Below are 12,776 nucleotides of genomic sequence, written 5' to 3' on the forward strand. Positions count from 1 at the left end.
TCTGAAAAGTATTGAAATTTTCAAAAAATAAATAATGGGCTAATAAAAAAATGGTTAGAGAAGTGAGTATATAAAGACTGAGTAGAAAAGGAGTTGGAGCATAAGAATAGCGAATTTGTTTTGGGTAGAAGAAATATGCAGAGTGTGTTTTAGTGTGAGAAAGTTTTTTATTAATTAAAATTAGTGTGTGAGAATATATTAATTTTATATTAAGTATATTTTTTGGTGTAAATAAATTTAAATAATGCTCCCTTGATGTCATAATAAACGCGATATAACGATAGAAGTAGAACAACATATTGTTAAACTAGTGTGTGAAATTGAAGAAATATTTTATATGTTTTTTTTATATTATCAGTATTATTCTAGATATAATTTAGAAATTATTATTTAAATTTTTTTATGTCAGTATTGTAACATCCTAACTATCAAAAAGTCATGTTTCCAGCTGCGCCACTCTGATAGCTTGGGTATTACAACGACTCTTAAAATATTTAATGCTAAAATTTGAGCCTGTTTAAAACTTAAACCTTATTTTTCAAAAGACTGTTTAAAGCATAATATAAATCCATACGTACAACCATATACATATACATAGTAGTAACTTACAAAATTTACATAGAACAAAACCTATCCCTCTTACAAATAGTGAAAAGTTAAAGGCAAGGGAAAAATAATATCTAAAGCAATACAAAAATATCATGTAAACAGAAAATGAAATAAACTCTTCTGAACTCCGTCGTCTATATCCTGGAAAAGAAAAGACCTGTAGGGGAGTGAAAACATCGTCCTTGCTGGTTTTCACTATAAGGTTAGAGAATTGCTATAATAAAATACGTAGAATAAAACTGTTTTCAAAACTACAGTGATTAATAGCTGCCTTATGTATCTTTTCCAAACCAAAGATTCATATTAAAAAAAATCCGAAATCCTTTTTAAAAGTCTTCCCTAGACGGTATGAATGACCAAGCTATTCCAAGCATAGGTTTATTAAGTCTATACTGAACCAGTTTAATTTTTCATACTTTTCTAAACCAGAAACACAAACCAAACACGGCCTTCGGCCCATCACCAAAAATCATTCACGGCCATAGGCCCAAACAATTCAATCAACAGCCAATCCACCACATTCCAACCAATTTTCAGTCACAAACACAAGTAAGAAGGTTCAAACACAATCAAGCAGTTACATCAAGTAGAGCAATTAGCAATTAAATATAATTATTCACATAGCCAAACCAATTACAATATGCACACCCAAATAATGTCACATAGATGCATATGATGAATGCGTGTCCTATAGCTGATGATATCATCTGTCGGTTATATAGCTAACCTGACACGTCCTAGTAGCTAACTATGGACTGAAACACCCATTGCGGAACAAGTGAGTTTGAGCTACAACCCCCTTGCTACTACCTGCATAACCCAGAGCCAGTGGAACAACCACTACTGCGGCTACTACCTAGACGGGTGTTTAAAAGCTCAACCTGGAGCAAGCGGAATAATCCACTACTGCTGCTACTACCCAGGCGTCACAATTACTAACTTGGAGCAAGTAGAACGAACCACAATCCTTGCTACTCCCCAAGATCTCAAACATACATTCATTCTGTCCAAATCAATCATCATTATTATCAAATCTCAAGCATTGACTTGGAGCAAGCGGGACGAACCACAATCCTTGCTATTACCCAGGTATCTCAATGCCATATATCACTTTTTTCTCAAATCACTTTACCTTGAAACTAAAAATCCTTTCTCTTTATAGAATTCTTTTCCACACCATCACTACAAGAAAAAAGGTCTATCGGCACCCTTTTTTCTTGCCACGCTTTTAAAGCGTGCCCAAAAATGGTCTATGGGTACGTTTTTGCGAGGGTGGCCACTGATTTGTGATTTGGCCACGCTTTTTTTTGCCACGCTTGAAAAGCGTGGCCATAGAGAGAAATCGGCACGCTTTTACGAGGGTGGCCACTTATTTGAAATTTGGCCACGCTTTTTTATTGTCACGCTTGAAAAGCGTGGCCATAGAGGAAAATCAGTACGCTTTTACGAGGGTGGCCACTGATTTAAAATTTGGCCACACTTATAATTTAAAATCAAAAGTATTTAATGTAAACTCAATATTCATATTTAAACTAAACTTGATATTAAAGTATGAATTAAAACTTTAAATGTTATCATTTGAATTTCTTAGTTTCTTTGGTTTTGATAAAAGTTAGAACAGAGTTAAAGAATTCCCTTTCAAACCCTAAAATCTTTTTAACCCTAAAATTTCCTTTCAAACCCTATTGCACCGTCACTTCATCTTCACTCTCGAACCCAGCAGCTTCCTCGAGCCTTCATCGTTGTAATCGTTCAACCTATTGCATTCATCGTTCAGCCTTCATCGCGTTCATCACTGCCCTTCATCTCACCCAGCCTGCATCGCCTTCGTCGCACCCAGCCTTCATCGCTGTAATCGTCATCTTCGTCGAGCAGTCGTTGTCTTGAGCTTGCCGTAGCCATCACCATGGTCTTCCTCGAGCTTGCCGTCGCCGTCATGTTCGTCGAGCAGTCGTTGTCTTCCTCGACGCTGCTTTGAATGGCTTTTCCTTGAAAGGTTCAGAAAACCCTAACCTCCATCACGCCGCCATCTATCTCACCGTCGCCACCCTTGGCCCTCAAGATCGCAACCAGGTTCGTCCTTGCTGTTTGGCTTGTTGTCCCTCTCGCCGTTCTGCTCGGAAAGCTGCTCGCCTCTGTCTCGTGGTTCTGCTCGCCTCTGTCTCGCAGTTCTGCTCGCCTCTGTCTCGCGGTTCTGCTCGCCAGGTCTCGCAGTTCTGCTCGCCGTGCTGCTCGAAGGTTAGTGCTCAGTTGTGCTGTTTTACTACTAACATGATTTTTATTTTGAAAAACTTATTACATGTTCCTACTCTTGTATTTTATATACTTATTTTGAAGTCTTAATGTGGTACATATAAGGTTTGATAACCTAAATAAGACTTGCTTAGATGCTTATCCTGGTGGAGTACATGATGCAAATATGCAATGATGCCTGATTTTGTTGAGTTCTTCGACTTTCTTTCCTTATTAGATTAAAGCTGCTGTTTCTGCGCTATGGAACACACAAGGCTTGAACTGGCCTAGTTCTTTCGAGCAACAAAGACAGAGAACAGGAGACTTAGATATGCTTGATTGGCTTAAAGCCATGTTTGGTTTTCAGGCATGTATTTTGACCAACACACAATGCTAGAGGAGAATGATTTATGATTCATTACATTTTTTTGGTATAATCTGCTTAAATTGTTATTGCATATGGGAATGTGTAGTGCTGTGTGTGATGAAATTGTGAGAACTGAAGATAATTGTTGTAAGAAAAATAAGTAGCTTATTTTCTCTGTAAGTCTCATATGCTGTTGCTTCTTCTACTTCACAGCAGCAACAGAAGAAGAAGAAAGAGAAAAAGGTGTATGATTTACCTGGCCAGAAACGAGATCCACTGGAGGAGGTAGATATACAATTATATACATTATACATGTATGCTTTATTCTCTTATTCCTTATAGCTTTTTCAGTTTTTTGTAATCAGTGTGTTGCATGTGTTTGTTTCCTTGTGAAATTTCAGAAAGATCCTCTCAGGATTTTCTATGAGTTTATATGAGCAAGTTCCCACAAGCGAAATGTCACAAGTCTGGTGAGTTTTTCTTTCCTTACCAAGATTTGTTAAGGGTGGGAGACACATTACTGTTTATATGCAACTTTGAGACATTACTGATAGTGTAGTTTTGCCTTTAAGCAACTTTGAGACCCTTGCCAACCAACTGGAGTTTGTATTAGTAGCACCATGCTCTTTAATATTGTTATAATTTTCATCAAAGTGTTATTTCCAAACAAGGTGGATATACTTTTGCATATGGCCTTTACTCGCTGTTATTTTGCGGGATTTACAAGTCGTGAACAATTTTGTTGCTTCGAGATTTTTATGCTTAAGTATTTAATGTGAACTAATAATCTTGTTGTGTCAGTGTGTTCTGAAGGGTCAAGTAAAGAGTGATCACTGAACATAATTTTATACATGTTTCAACAGTATTTAGAACTACTATTTTTTTTTTCTTTTTGATGTTTGTGATTGGCTTAGTGCAATAATGTTTGCATAAATTAATAAAGCATCATAGCATTTAGTAGAGTATTATATTCTTGTTTCTTTAATATTGGACTAGAGATATAATATAAGAAAAAGAAGGGTCACTGGTTTTTTATTGTGTGGTGCTAACTGCTAAGATTCAGGGACTAGTTAATATTTTCATACTTTGGTTTCTTAAACTTTCAACTATTTTTACATAGTTATATATAATTTATTGATAATCAAATTTTGATGTATTTGATTTTGTTTTCCATATATCTTTGGTTCCTTCAAGTGCTACAAGACCAAAAATCTACTTTTGTGGAAGCTTTGAACTTTAACTATGGGAAACCTTATGATCAAAGTAAGTTTCTCTCAATGACTTCTCCATACATATATATATGGTTTGCAGCATTTTAAATTTTCCTATTGCCAATTGTGTAATATTTAATTTCTCCTTCTTCCTTACAACTGGATAAAGATTAATATGAAGACATCATCATAATATAGAACCTTAATTTTGTTAAAGCAACTCGAAGATTAATCAACAAATTCAATATGGAATAAGCAAAGACTACAAAGTAGTTGCCCGTTAATATAATAATGGTGATAGCCGCAAGTTTCTGTATTTTCAAAAGTATATGATGATATATATGTATGTGACTATGCGAGTTAACGGAATATCCAAGTAATATCTGTATATGTACATTTATCTTCAAAGGATACTTTTTCTATAAATATAGTTTTAACTTATATAAGATTATTTTGTGGTGGTCTTTAAGAATTAGAGCATTATTATCCTTACTATTAGTAATTTTTTTTTATAAGTGACAAGAACAGCGAAGGAAACACGGAGCATAAATTTCGAGAAAGAAAATCAAGCTCTAAGTCTATATCTGATAGAGAAACCATGTTGTCAAGTACAAAAACGAATTCCAGCGACACAAAAAGCGTCAAAAGTAACATGGTTTCACCAAGAACAGGTTCAATTTTCACTCTATCTTCATTTCCCTTAATAGTGTTATTAGTGTATATATACAGTTCCAAACATAAATAAATATGACATCATTTTTAAATTTTGATGGTTACAGCCAAACTTATTACGCCACCTTCACGATCTCCTGCTCCAGTATCAGCACCAGCGCCAGCACGTGTTGAAAAGGAATCCAATTTTCGCGGGAAAAACACTTCCTTCTTAGCAAGGTGGTTTGGTTTTGGAAAATAATTTAAATCCTATTCTATTTCTAAAGGCAGCTCAATTTTGCAATATTAGAACAAGAGAAAAAAAAGTTGTCTTGCCATTTTCATGTTTAATCAATTTGGATTTGGAATTGGATTTGTTGGACTTAATTGAAGTTCCTTTTATAACATGTACTAACACAAGATTATTTAAAATTCTGCAGGGCAGTGATAAAAACAATGGAGCTCATCATAATGGATGATCATACTACTCATGAAATTTGATATTTTGTAACTAAGTATATAAAAGAAGTAGATATGTGACACTTGTTGGAATTGCAATTCTTATTTACTTGTTATGACTTTACTTTTTGGTACTTTGTCATCAAAGTCTACTTTTGTGGTGACAAGTTTTATATGTATGTTTTTTTTTATGGGAAAGTTTATATTTGTTGGATTAGTTCAAATATATATAATTTTATTTTGGTCTATGATTTTAAAATTATATATGAATTTTGCAAGAAATATTAGGAAGATTAAGGAAATACTAGGAAGATTAATGAAAAAAAAAAATTCTGACCAAACTTATGGGCATGCTTAAAAAGGGTGGCTATATCTTAATCTTGGGATCAACAAGCACGCTTAATAAACGTGGCCATAACTTGGCAACTGGCATGTTTTAAAAGCGTAGCCATATACTCATCTGTTGGCACGCTTTTAAAGAGTACCCAAAGCATACATTCTGGGACGTTTTAAAAGCGTGGCGATATGTGCACTTTTCGGTACGCTTTTAAGCATACCTATAGGTTAAGACCTATGGCCACGCTTTTTAAGCATGGCAAGAGATGAAAGCGTGCCAACAAGAAAAGCGTGGCGATAGAGCAACCGGCACGCTGGCAGATGTGACCCTTTCAAAAGCGTGCCGATAGCTCAAAAAGCGTGGCGAAAAGCTATCGGCACACTTTTTTGCACTTTTCGGCACGCTTTTAAAGCGTGGCAGAAGGCTTATTTTCTTGTAGTGCATCTAATTTTCCCAAACCACCCTCAAAACTCATTTCATTCTTATACCATCCGCTTAACTGTAAGGCCCACATCGATTGGGGGGGAACGAAGCATGCCTTATAAGGGTGTGGATACCTCTCCCTAGCATGACGCGTTTTGACGAGTGAGTGTGGGGGGCTTTGGCCATCATCCCTATCGTCAAAGGCAAAACCGTGAGGCCTTGTGTGCCAAAGCGAACAATATCGTGCTAGCGGGTGGTCTGGGCTGTTACAGATGGTATCAGAGCCAGAACCCGGATCGATGTGCCAGCGAGGGCGCTGGGCTCCCTTAGGGGGGTGGATTGTAAGGCCCACATCGATTGGGGGGGAACGAAGCATGCCTTATAAGGATGTGGATACCTCTCCCTAGCATGATGCGTTTTGACGAGTGAGTGTGGGGGGCTTTGGCCATCATCCCTATCGTCAAAGGCAAAACCGTGAGGCCTTGTGTACCAAAGCGGACAATATCGTGCTAGCGGGTGGTCTGGGCTGTTACAGATGGTATCAGAGCCAGAACCCGGATCGATGTGCCAGCGAGGGCGCTGGGCTCCCTTAGGGGGGTGGATTGTAAGGCCCACATCGATTGGGGGGGGGAACGAAGCATGCCTTATAAGGGTGTGGATACCTCTCCCTAGCATGACGCGTTTTGACGAGTGAGTGTGGGGGGCTTCGGCTATCATCCCTATCGTCAAAGGCAAAACCGTGAGGCCTTGTGTGCCAAAGCGGACAATATCGTGCTAGCGGGTGGTCTGGGCTGTTACAGATGGTATCAGAGCCAGAACCCGGATCGATGTGCCAGCGAGGGCGCTGGACTCCCTTAGGGGGGTGGATTGTAAGGCCCACATCGGTTGGGGAGGGGAACGAAGCATGCCTTATAAGGGTGTGGATACCTCTCCCTAGCATGACGCGTTTTGACGAGTGCGTGTGGGGGGCTTCGGCTATCATCCCTATCGTCAAAGGCAAAACCGTGAGGCCTTGTGTGCCAAAGCGGATAATATCGTGCTAGCGGATGGTCTGGGCTGTTACATTAACCACTTTAAATTAGAAATTATTAAATAATTACCACCACAAAGTCTCAAGATTTTGAGGAAGAATCTACCAAATTTTAATTTCTTAAATTCATTAAAGATCCTTAAAAATCGTTGTTTTTCTAATTTGAATCAAAATCAAATCACAGAAATTAGAAGTCCTAAACAATTTTCAAAGCCGAATCACTTAGAACAAAACCAGCCCATTCAAATCAAAACCACCTTCAAGTTCACTTTTAAAACCAATTCTCTTACTTCTTCCAAAATGACATCACAAACAGAGTTACTCAATCAAAGTCCAATTTCCTTTAAATCCACTAATACTCCTCCAATTGAAATCCTCAAGTCAAATTCAAAAAAACATAAACCCTTTTCACATTTAAAACAGCCTTAAGACATAAGTTTCTTCGAAATGACTTGCTCTCAAAAGAGATATAATACTTTTCTCAAGAAAACAAGACTAAATTATAATTTTCATTTCAATAATTCATTTCAAAACATGGCTCATCACTTTCTTGAATAATTCAAGTAAAATAGTAAAAGTCTTAAACTCATAATTTTCCAAATAACATTTCAATAAAATCTCATATTTTATAGGAATTTCGACAACATCCCCCCTAAAATATGGACTTTGCCACCCTTTCCGGGTCCCAACCAAACCATTCCACAACCCTTTCTAATCGATTTAAAACCAAATCAGTTTAAAATCAAGCTGATTCCAAAAATTCATATCATTTTCGTATCCCAAGGAAATCGATTCAAAATCAAATCATTTTTACGAACCAAACTCATTTCCAAAACTTTATAGAATTAATTTAACAAAACCAAACAATAATCCAATCAAACAACAGTCATATTCATCCAAAACAACCAGACAATACATAAGATTTACATGATCACCAAAAATTGTATTTATCACATCCATTTATAACAATTCCAAAATATAAAATAAGCTTTTTAGAAAAATACCCCTACCTTGAAAAGTCGAACCCATAAGCTAAATGCGTCACAAGAACCCTTTCTCTCAGCCCAAAATCAACTGCAGCTTTAACCACAGGTCTGCTCACTTCCGCAATAGCAGAAACGACTTTAATCTAAAAAGGCAATCTCGATAACTCAATCCTAAAACATAAATATCACGGAGGCCTTAATAACATATAACGGAAAACTAATGGCGAGGGTTCAAAATAAAGTACACTTACGGTACGTAACAACAAGACAGAGCAGCCGCAATCCAGAGCTGACCCAACAGCAACTTCGACAGCGGCCAGAAACTCCGGTGGTTTAATGGCAACCTTAATTTGACATGCAATTCCTCGGAACTTGACCCTACGGTACCAAAATCTCAGAAACTCTACCAGGCTATAACAGAATATTGATTTCAAGGGCTCAAAAACAAGACGCTTACCAAGGAGACAGGGATTCCACCGGCAGTTATTGGCAACAGTGGCTGTGGCGACAGTGCTAGCAGCAGACGACACAACACACGGCAGTGACTGCGAACCCAGCACGGCTTCCTCCCCTCCATCGCGTTCTGGTCCTCCTCCGATGATGTGCACAGCAACGGCAACGACCTCCATCTACGTCAGCGGCGGTGACTGGCAGCAGCAACTCCCTCTCCTCACGTGGTTCTCTCCTTCAGCTCCGGTTTTCCCCGCAACGGCGACGTAGGGGATTCGCGATGAGGGCGACGGCGGCGGCGACAGCAAGACGCGAGGCAGCTTCTCTCTCTCCTTCCAGTTGCGGACTCTCTCTCTCTTAATGACTCGACGGCGACGGTGACTCCCAGCCGGCCGGTGCCGCCCCCTTCCCTTTCCCCTCTTCTTCTCGGCTCTCCCTTCCTCCTGTGCCGCCCTTCTTCTTTCTTTCCCTTTCTTTGTTTCTTTCTTCTGTAGGTTAGGTTAGGAAAACAAAATGAATGGCGGCTAGAGTTAGTTTAGGGGGAGGGGGTTAGGGTTAATTTAGTTAAAGTTAGGGTTTGGATATTGTTTGGGAATATTTGGCTTTAGTAATTTTAATCAAATTATGATATGTTTTATTAATTTCAAATCTAATTTAATCATTAAAATTACCGGCGGTTTTAAACCACCGTCAAATGGGACATCAGTTTATGTTAAAAGTTAGCGGCGGTTGATCTGAACCCAAACAGCGGCGGTTTAAAACCGCCGCTAATTTAATAAAAATAAAAAAAGAAATTTTCGTTTTTCAAATAAAACACGCATAATTTATTTAAAATATTATTGAATTATTCTTTTTAACTATTTTTTATTTTTCATTATTATAAGAGTGAAAATTTTCAACAAAAATAGAATCTAAACTTGAAGCAAAAACAAAATTGAAATATAAGCAAAAAAATTAATATATCCATCAAAATACAAAGTAAATAAATCTCTTTCGTAGAGTTGCTCAGTCTAATTCAATAAAATGTTTACTTCAATGCAAAATAACTCCAATCATAATATTCTATTTTCACTCTATCATTCTATGAAACTCATCCCTGCAGCAATGTCTGGTGGTAGCTCCACACCCTGCCTTTGAAACAGATAAATCAGAGCACTCTCCATCGCCTTCATCTTTTTCTTCTCTGCTGCTGCCTCGTCCTCCATTACTTTCATCTTTTTCTTCTCTGCTTCTGCCTCGTCCTCCATCGCCTTCCTCTTCAACTTCTCGCCTTCCAGCTCTGCCTGCAGTTTAAGCAGCCTCCTCTGGGTCTCCTCTAGTTGGATTCCGTTGCCAGGCGCATGTGAATTCGGACCGAAGAGTTGATTAGGAGTCGGTCCAAAATCCACACCACGTACTCTACCCAGTTTTTTTTTTCCGAAAACCTGAGCAATGGAGTCATTTTGAGACAACATTCTGGCAGACTCATCCTGTTGCTCAATTTCCTCAATTCTTTCCTACATACACAAATTAGTAACATGGAAAGATATGCACTATCAACCAAAACCACAAAAAAAGGGGTAATTCTCCTAAACTGACTTGTGTTAACCTTTATCAATTAACAAGTACTACTTACACCAATTGCTCTTGCTTCATCATTCATATATGAGCCATCCTTCTTTTTGTGCACCTTGATCCATAACTCTCCTCTACCGACTATCCTTCCTTGTTCTTCCGACTGTAACAACAAAGATTTTGCATTAAAATTTTCCACAAAATCAATGAAAATTTAGTCACAGAGATACTAGCATAACTAAATAAAACAAGTAAATTACCTCCTCTTCCATCCGCCGTGTGAAGCTTTTCGAACCGCCAATGTGGGTATATTGTTGTTTTGATCGATTCTCCGCGTTTTTCCTGCACTTCTCCTATTGGTCCATCAGAGACAAAGGGCGATTACAATCTAATAGAAAAGGACTCAATGCAGCATAATTGGTATTCTTGTGTAACAACGATACAGTATATTACCTTCGTCTCAGGTTTGGCACGATAGTCAAGGAACCATCTCCAATGCTCTCGATCAATTCCCGGCAGTCGATTCTCAAGATTTTGATCAGTAGTGAATGTTGGCTCATAAAAAAGGTTATACAACCTCAGCTTTGTTTCCTTCCAAGCCTTCCCCATACTTTTCAAAATACTTTTTTAATAATTCCTTCGCTGTCTTCATCAAAGTGAAAAATTTGCTACACAGATAATACAAGTTGTCAATAATTGTAAAAATAAGCAAATTTAATTTACCCGGGATATAAACTTTTACCTTGACACATTCGTTATAAACCTTGTCTTTAGTGGTAATCTGATGCCAACTTTTCCTACAGATGAGAAATTTTCCATAATCAGATCCCAGCAGACCAAGCACGCCACTCAACAATCCAGCTTCGTCTCCAATTGCTTGCTTTGCATTGTTGAACCTGAGCACGATCTTCCTACCATTAGGATGTGCCATAGCATCCCTCACGCTTAGTTTTGCCGGCTTGATTGTGCCGTCAAAATCTATAAGCCAAATATAACACTTGCGTTGTGGACAGCATGAGAAAAAATTTACATATAACATAATAATATTAAAATACTACCTTAGTATACACCTAACAAAAGAATTATGATGGATCAATTCAACATATAACATGCATAAATTGGTGTAGATTTGCAACACTTGAAACAAATTTAAAAAAAAATTACCGACTTTTAATTTAGAAAACTAATAATAAGAACAAATTTACTGCTTTATTTGAAATGTAGGCAAAAATAAAATTAATATAATAAATCAGAATCTTTTATAATTATTTTGACAGGCCACAGAATACATTTTATCCAATTAAAGATTATGATACAAGAAATTAAAAAACCACTTTGCAAACAAATGGAGAAGGTCAAATGTCATTGACCTATTTTGCAACTGAAAGCATTTAGGATGAACGAATTTCAGTATTGTGTAAATTAATAATGGGTGGAGCTTAAATGATGTTGATGGAAGAAAAATAATTTGGAAAGATACCTATGATCTTAACAGTCCAAAACTCTGTAGTCTTACGTCCTCTGCGACTCTGAACCACAGGAGCATCATGGAGCTCGTCAACTTCTTCTTCAACAAGAGGTTCCTCAATAGCATTAGCGTCCAAGTTGAGATGGCCTGTCAGCGATTTTTGGGTACTATTTGTGCTCGTCTGTGGAGCAGGCCTTGGTTCACTTCACGGGGGATGGAAAGGGCGTGAAGTACCGGGGACACTATCACCACTAGCGGGGACACTTTCGCCATTGGTCGGAAGAATTTGAGAGCCATCATGGGGGGAGTCCAAAGTCGCATTCGCTCCAGTTTGAGGTTGCTGAGATCTTGGTCCCAATTTTGATTTTTTCGTGAATCGACCTTTCCGAACCAATCGTAAACTCTTGACGCCAACAAGCACCCAAAAAATAATAAATATAGTCATGGTCCATAACACATGAATTAGTTAATAGGATAACCAAGTGGGCTTGGAAGAATGCCCTTCGTAAACACACATTCAAATAATCCTCACAAACAGGCTCCTATAAAAAAATTACATACTAATTGAATAGTATCCTTCAAGGTAAGCCTCATAAGGTGTTAGTTAATCATAATTTAGAATATTACTAAGTAATCAGGTGGAACACTTGGTTCATGACAGTAATAAACAAAGTGAAGATGACAGCTGAAGCTCGATTAACCATCATAATCAGGAAATTCAGTCATTTTATTTATACCACACAAGTCTTAAATCTCAAAGTGAAATTGATTCAATAATGAAGCAAAGTGATCAGATAATGTTTTGTTTCAGTAGTGCACCAAATAAAAGTTATATGTCCCAGCCAACAAGATATATACTCACGTTAATAATTGAAGAATTAATGCTGTTGAACTAATTTTGATTAGTGTCCAATCCTAAGAGACAACATCAAAACTAATACAATAACTTATAAAGAGTGAGCTGGATATTCATCTATGTTTAAGGTCCTTATATACTAC

General features: G+C 37.6%; 3 protein-coding genes across 3 annotated transcripts; 1 reads left to right on the forward strand and 2 right to left on the reverse strand.

Moving 5' to 3' along the window:
* Positions 3,566–5,654, forward strand: LOC107614543. Its single transcript, XM_021109396.1, has 5 exons — positions 3,566–3,678; positions 4,403–4,471; positions 4,936–5,090; positions 5,199–5,310; positions 5,511–5,654. The coding sequence occupies exons 1-4, from the start codon at positions 3,642–3,644 to the stop codon at positions 5,304–5,306; spliced, it is 369 nt and encodes a 122-aa protein (XP_020965055.1). The 5' UTR covers positions 3,566–3,641; the 3' UTR covers positions 5,307–5,310; positions 5,511–5,654.
* LOC107611001 lies at positions 8,326–9,274 on the reverse strand. The gene is made up of 3 exons (XM_016312969.2): positions 8,763–9,274; positions 8,562–8,683; positions 8,326–8,448 (listed from the first exon to the last, which is right to left on the reverse strand). The coding sequence occupies exons 1-3, from the start codon at positions 8,932–8,934 to the stop codon at positions 8,326–8,328; spliced, it is 417 nt and encodes a 138-aa protein (XP_016168455.1). The 5' UTR covers positions 8,935–9,274.
* Positions 9,729–12,726, reverse strand: LOC107612438. Its single transcript, XM_021109397.1, has 5 exons — positions 11,052–12,726; positions 10,763–10,977; positions 10,570–10,662; positions 10,371–10,472; positions 9,729–10,251 (listed from the first exon to the last, which is right to left on the reverse strand). The coding sequence occupies exons 2-5, from the start codon at positions 10,916–10,918 to the stop codon at positions 9,832–9,834; spliced, it is 771 nt and encodes a 256-aa protein (XP_020965056.1). The 5' UTR covers positions 10,919–10,977; positions 11,052–12,726; the 3' UTR covers positions 9,729–9,831.

The sequence above is a fragment of the Arachis ipaensis genome, chromosome B08 (assembly GCF_000816755.2).
Source record: "Arachis ipaensis cultivar K30076 chromosome B08, Araip1.1, whole genome shotgun sequence".
In the NCBI taxonomy this organism is placed as follows: Eukaryota; Viridiplantae; Streptophyta; class Magnoliopsida; order Fabales; family Fabaceae; genus Arachis; species Arachis ipaensis.

Bases quoted from the DNA above. Each gene is read 5' to 3' on its own strand.
- LOC107612438 (XM_021109397.1), bottom strand. From the start codon at position 10,918: ATGGGGAAGGCTTGGAAGGAAACAAAGCTGAGGTTGTATAACCTTTTT. The intron at 10,663-10,762 runs GTAATATACTGT...ATGGACCAATAG, and splicing joins GTGCCAAACCTGAGACGAAG to GAGAAGTGCAGGAAAAACGC. The intron at 10,473-10,569 runs GTAATTTACTTG...TTGTTGTTACAG, and splicing joins CACGGCGGATGGAAGAGGAG to TCGGAAGAACAAGGAAGGAT.
- LOC107614543 (XM_021109396.1), top strand. From the start codon at position 3,642: ATGAGCAAGTTCCCACAAGCGAAATGTCACAAGTCTG. The intron at 3,679-4,402 runs GTGAGTTTTTCT...GGTTCCTTCAAG, and splicing joins AGCGAAATGTCACAAGTCTG to TGCTACAAGACCAAAAATCT. The intron at 4,472-4,935 runs GTAAGTTTCTCT...TTTTTTTATAAG, and splicing joins TGGGAAACCTTATGATCAAA to TGACAAGAACAGCGAAGGAA.
- LOC107611001 (XM_016312969.2), bottom strand. From the start codon at position 8,934: ATGGAGGTCGTTGCCGTTGCTGTGCACATCATCGGAGGAGGACCAGAA. The intron at 8,684-8,762 runs GTAAGCGTCTTG...TTGGTACCGTAG, and splicing joins GTGGAATCCCTGTCTCCTTG to GGTCAAGTTCCGAGGAATTG. The intron at 8,449-8,561 runs GTACCGTAAGTG...TTGCCTTTTTAG, and splicing joins CTGCTCTGTCTTGTTGTTAC to ATTAAAGTCGTTTCTGCTAT.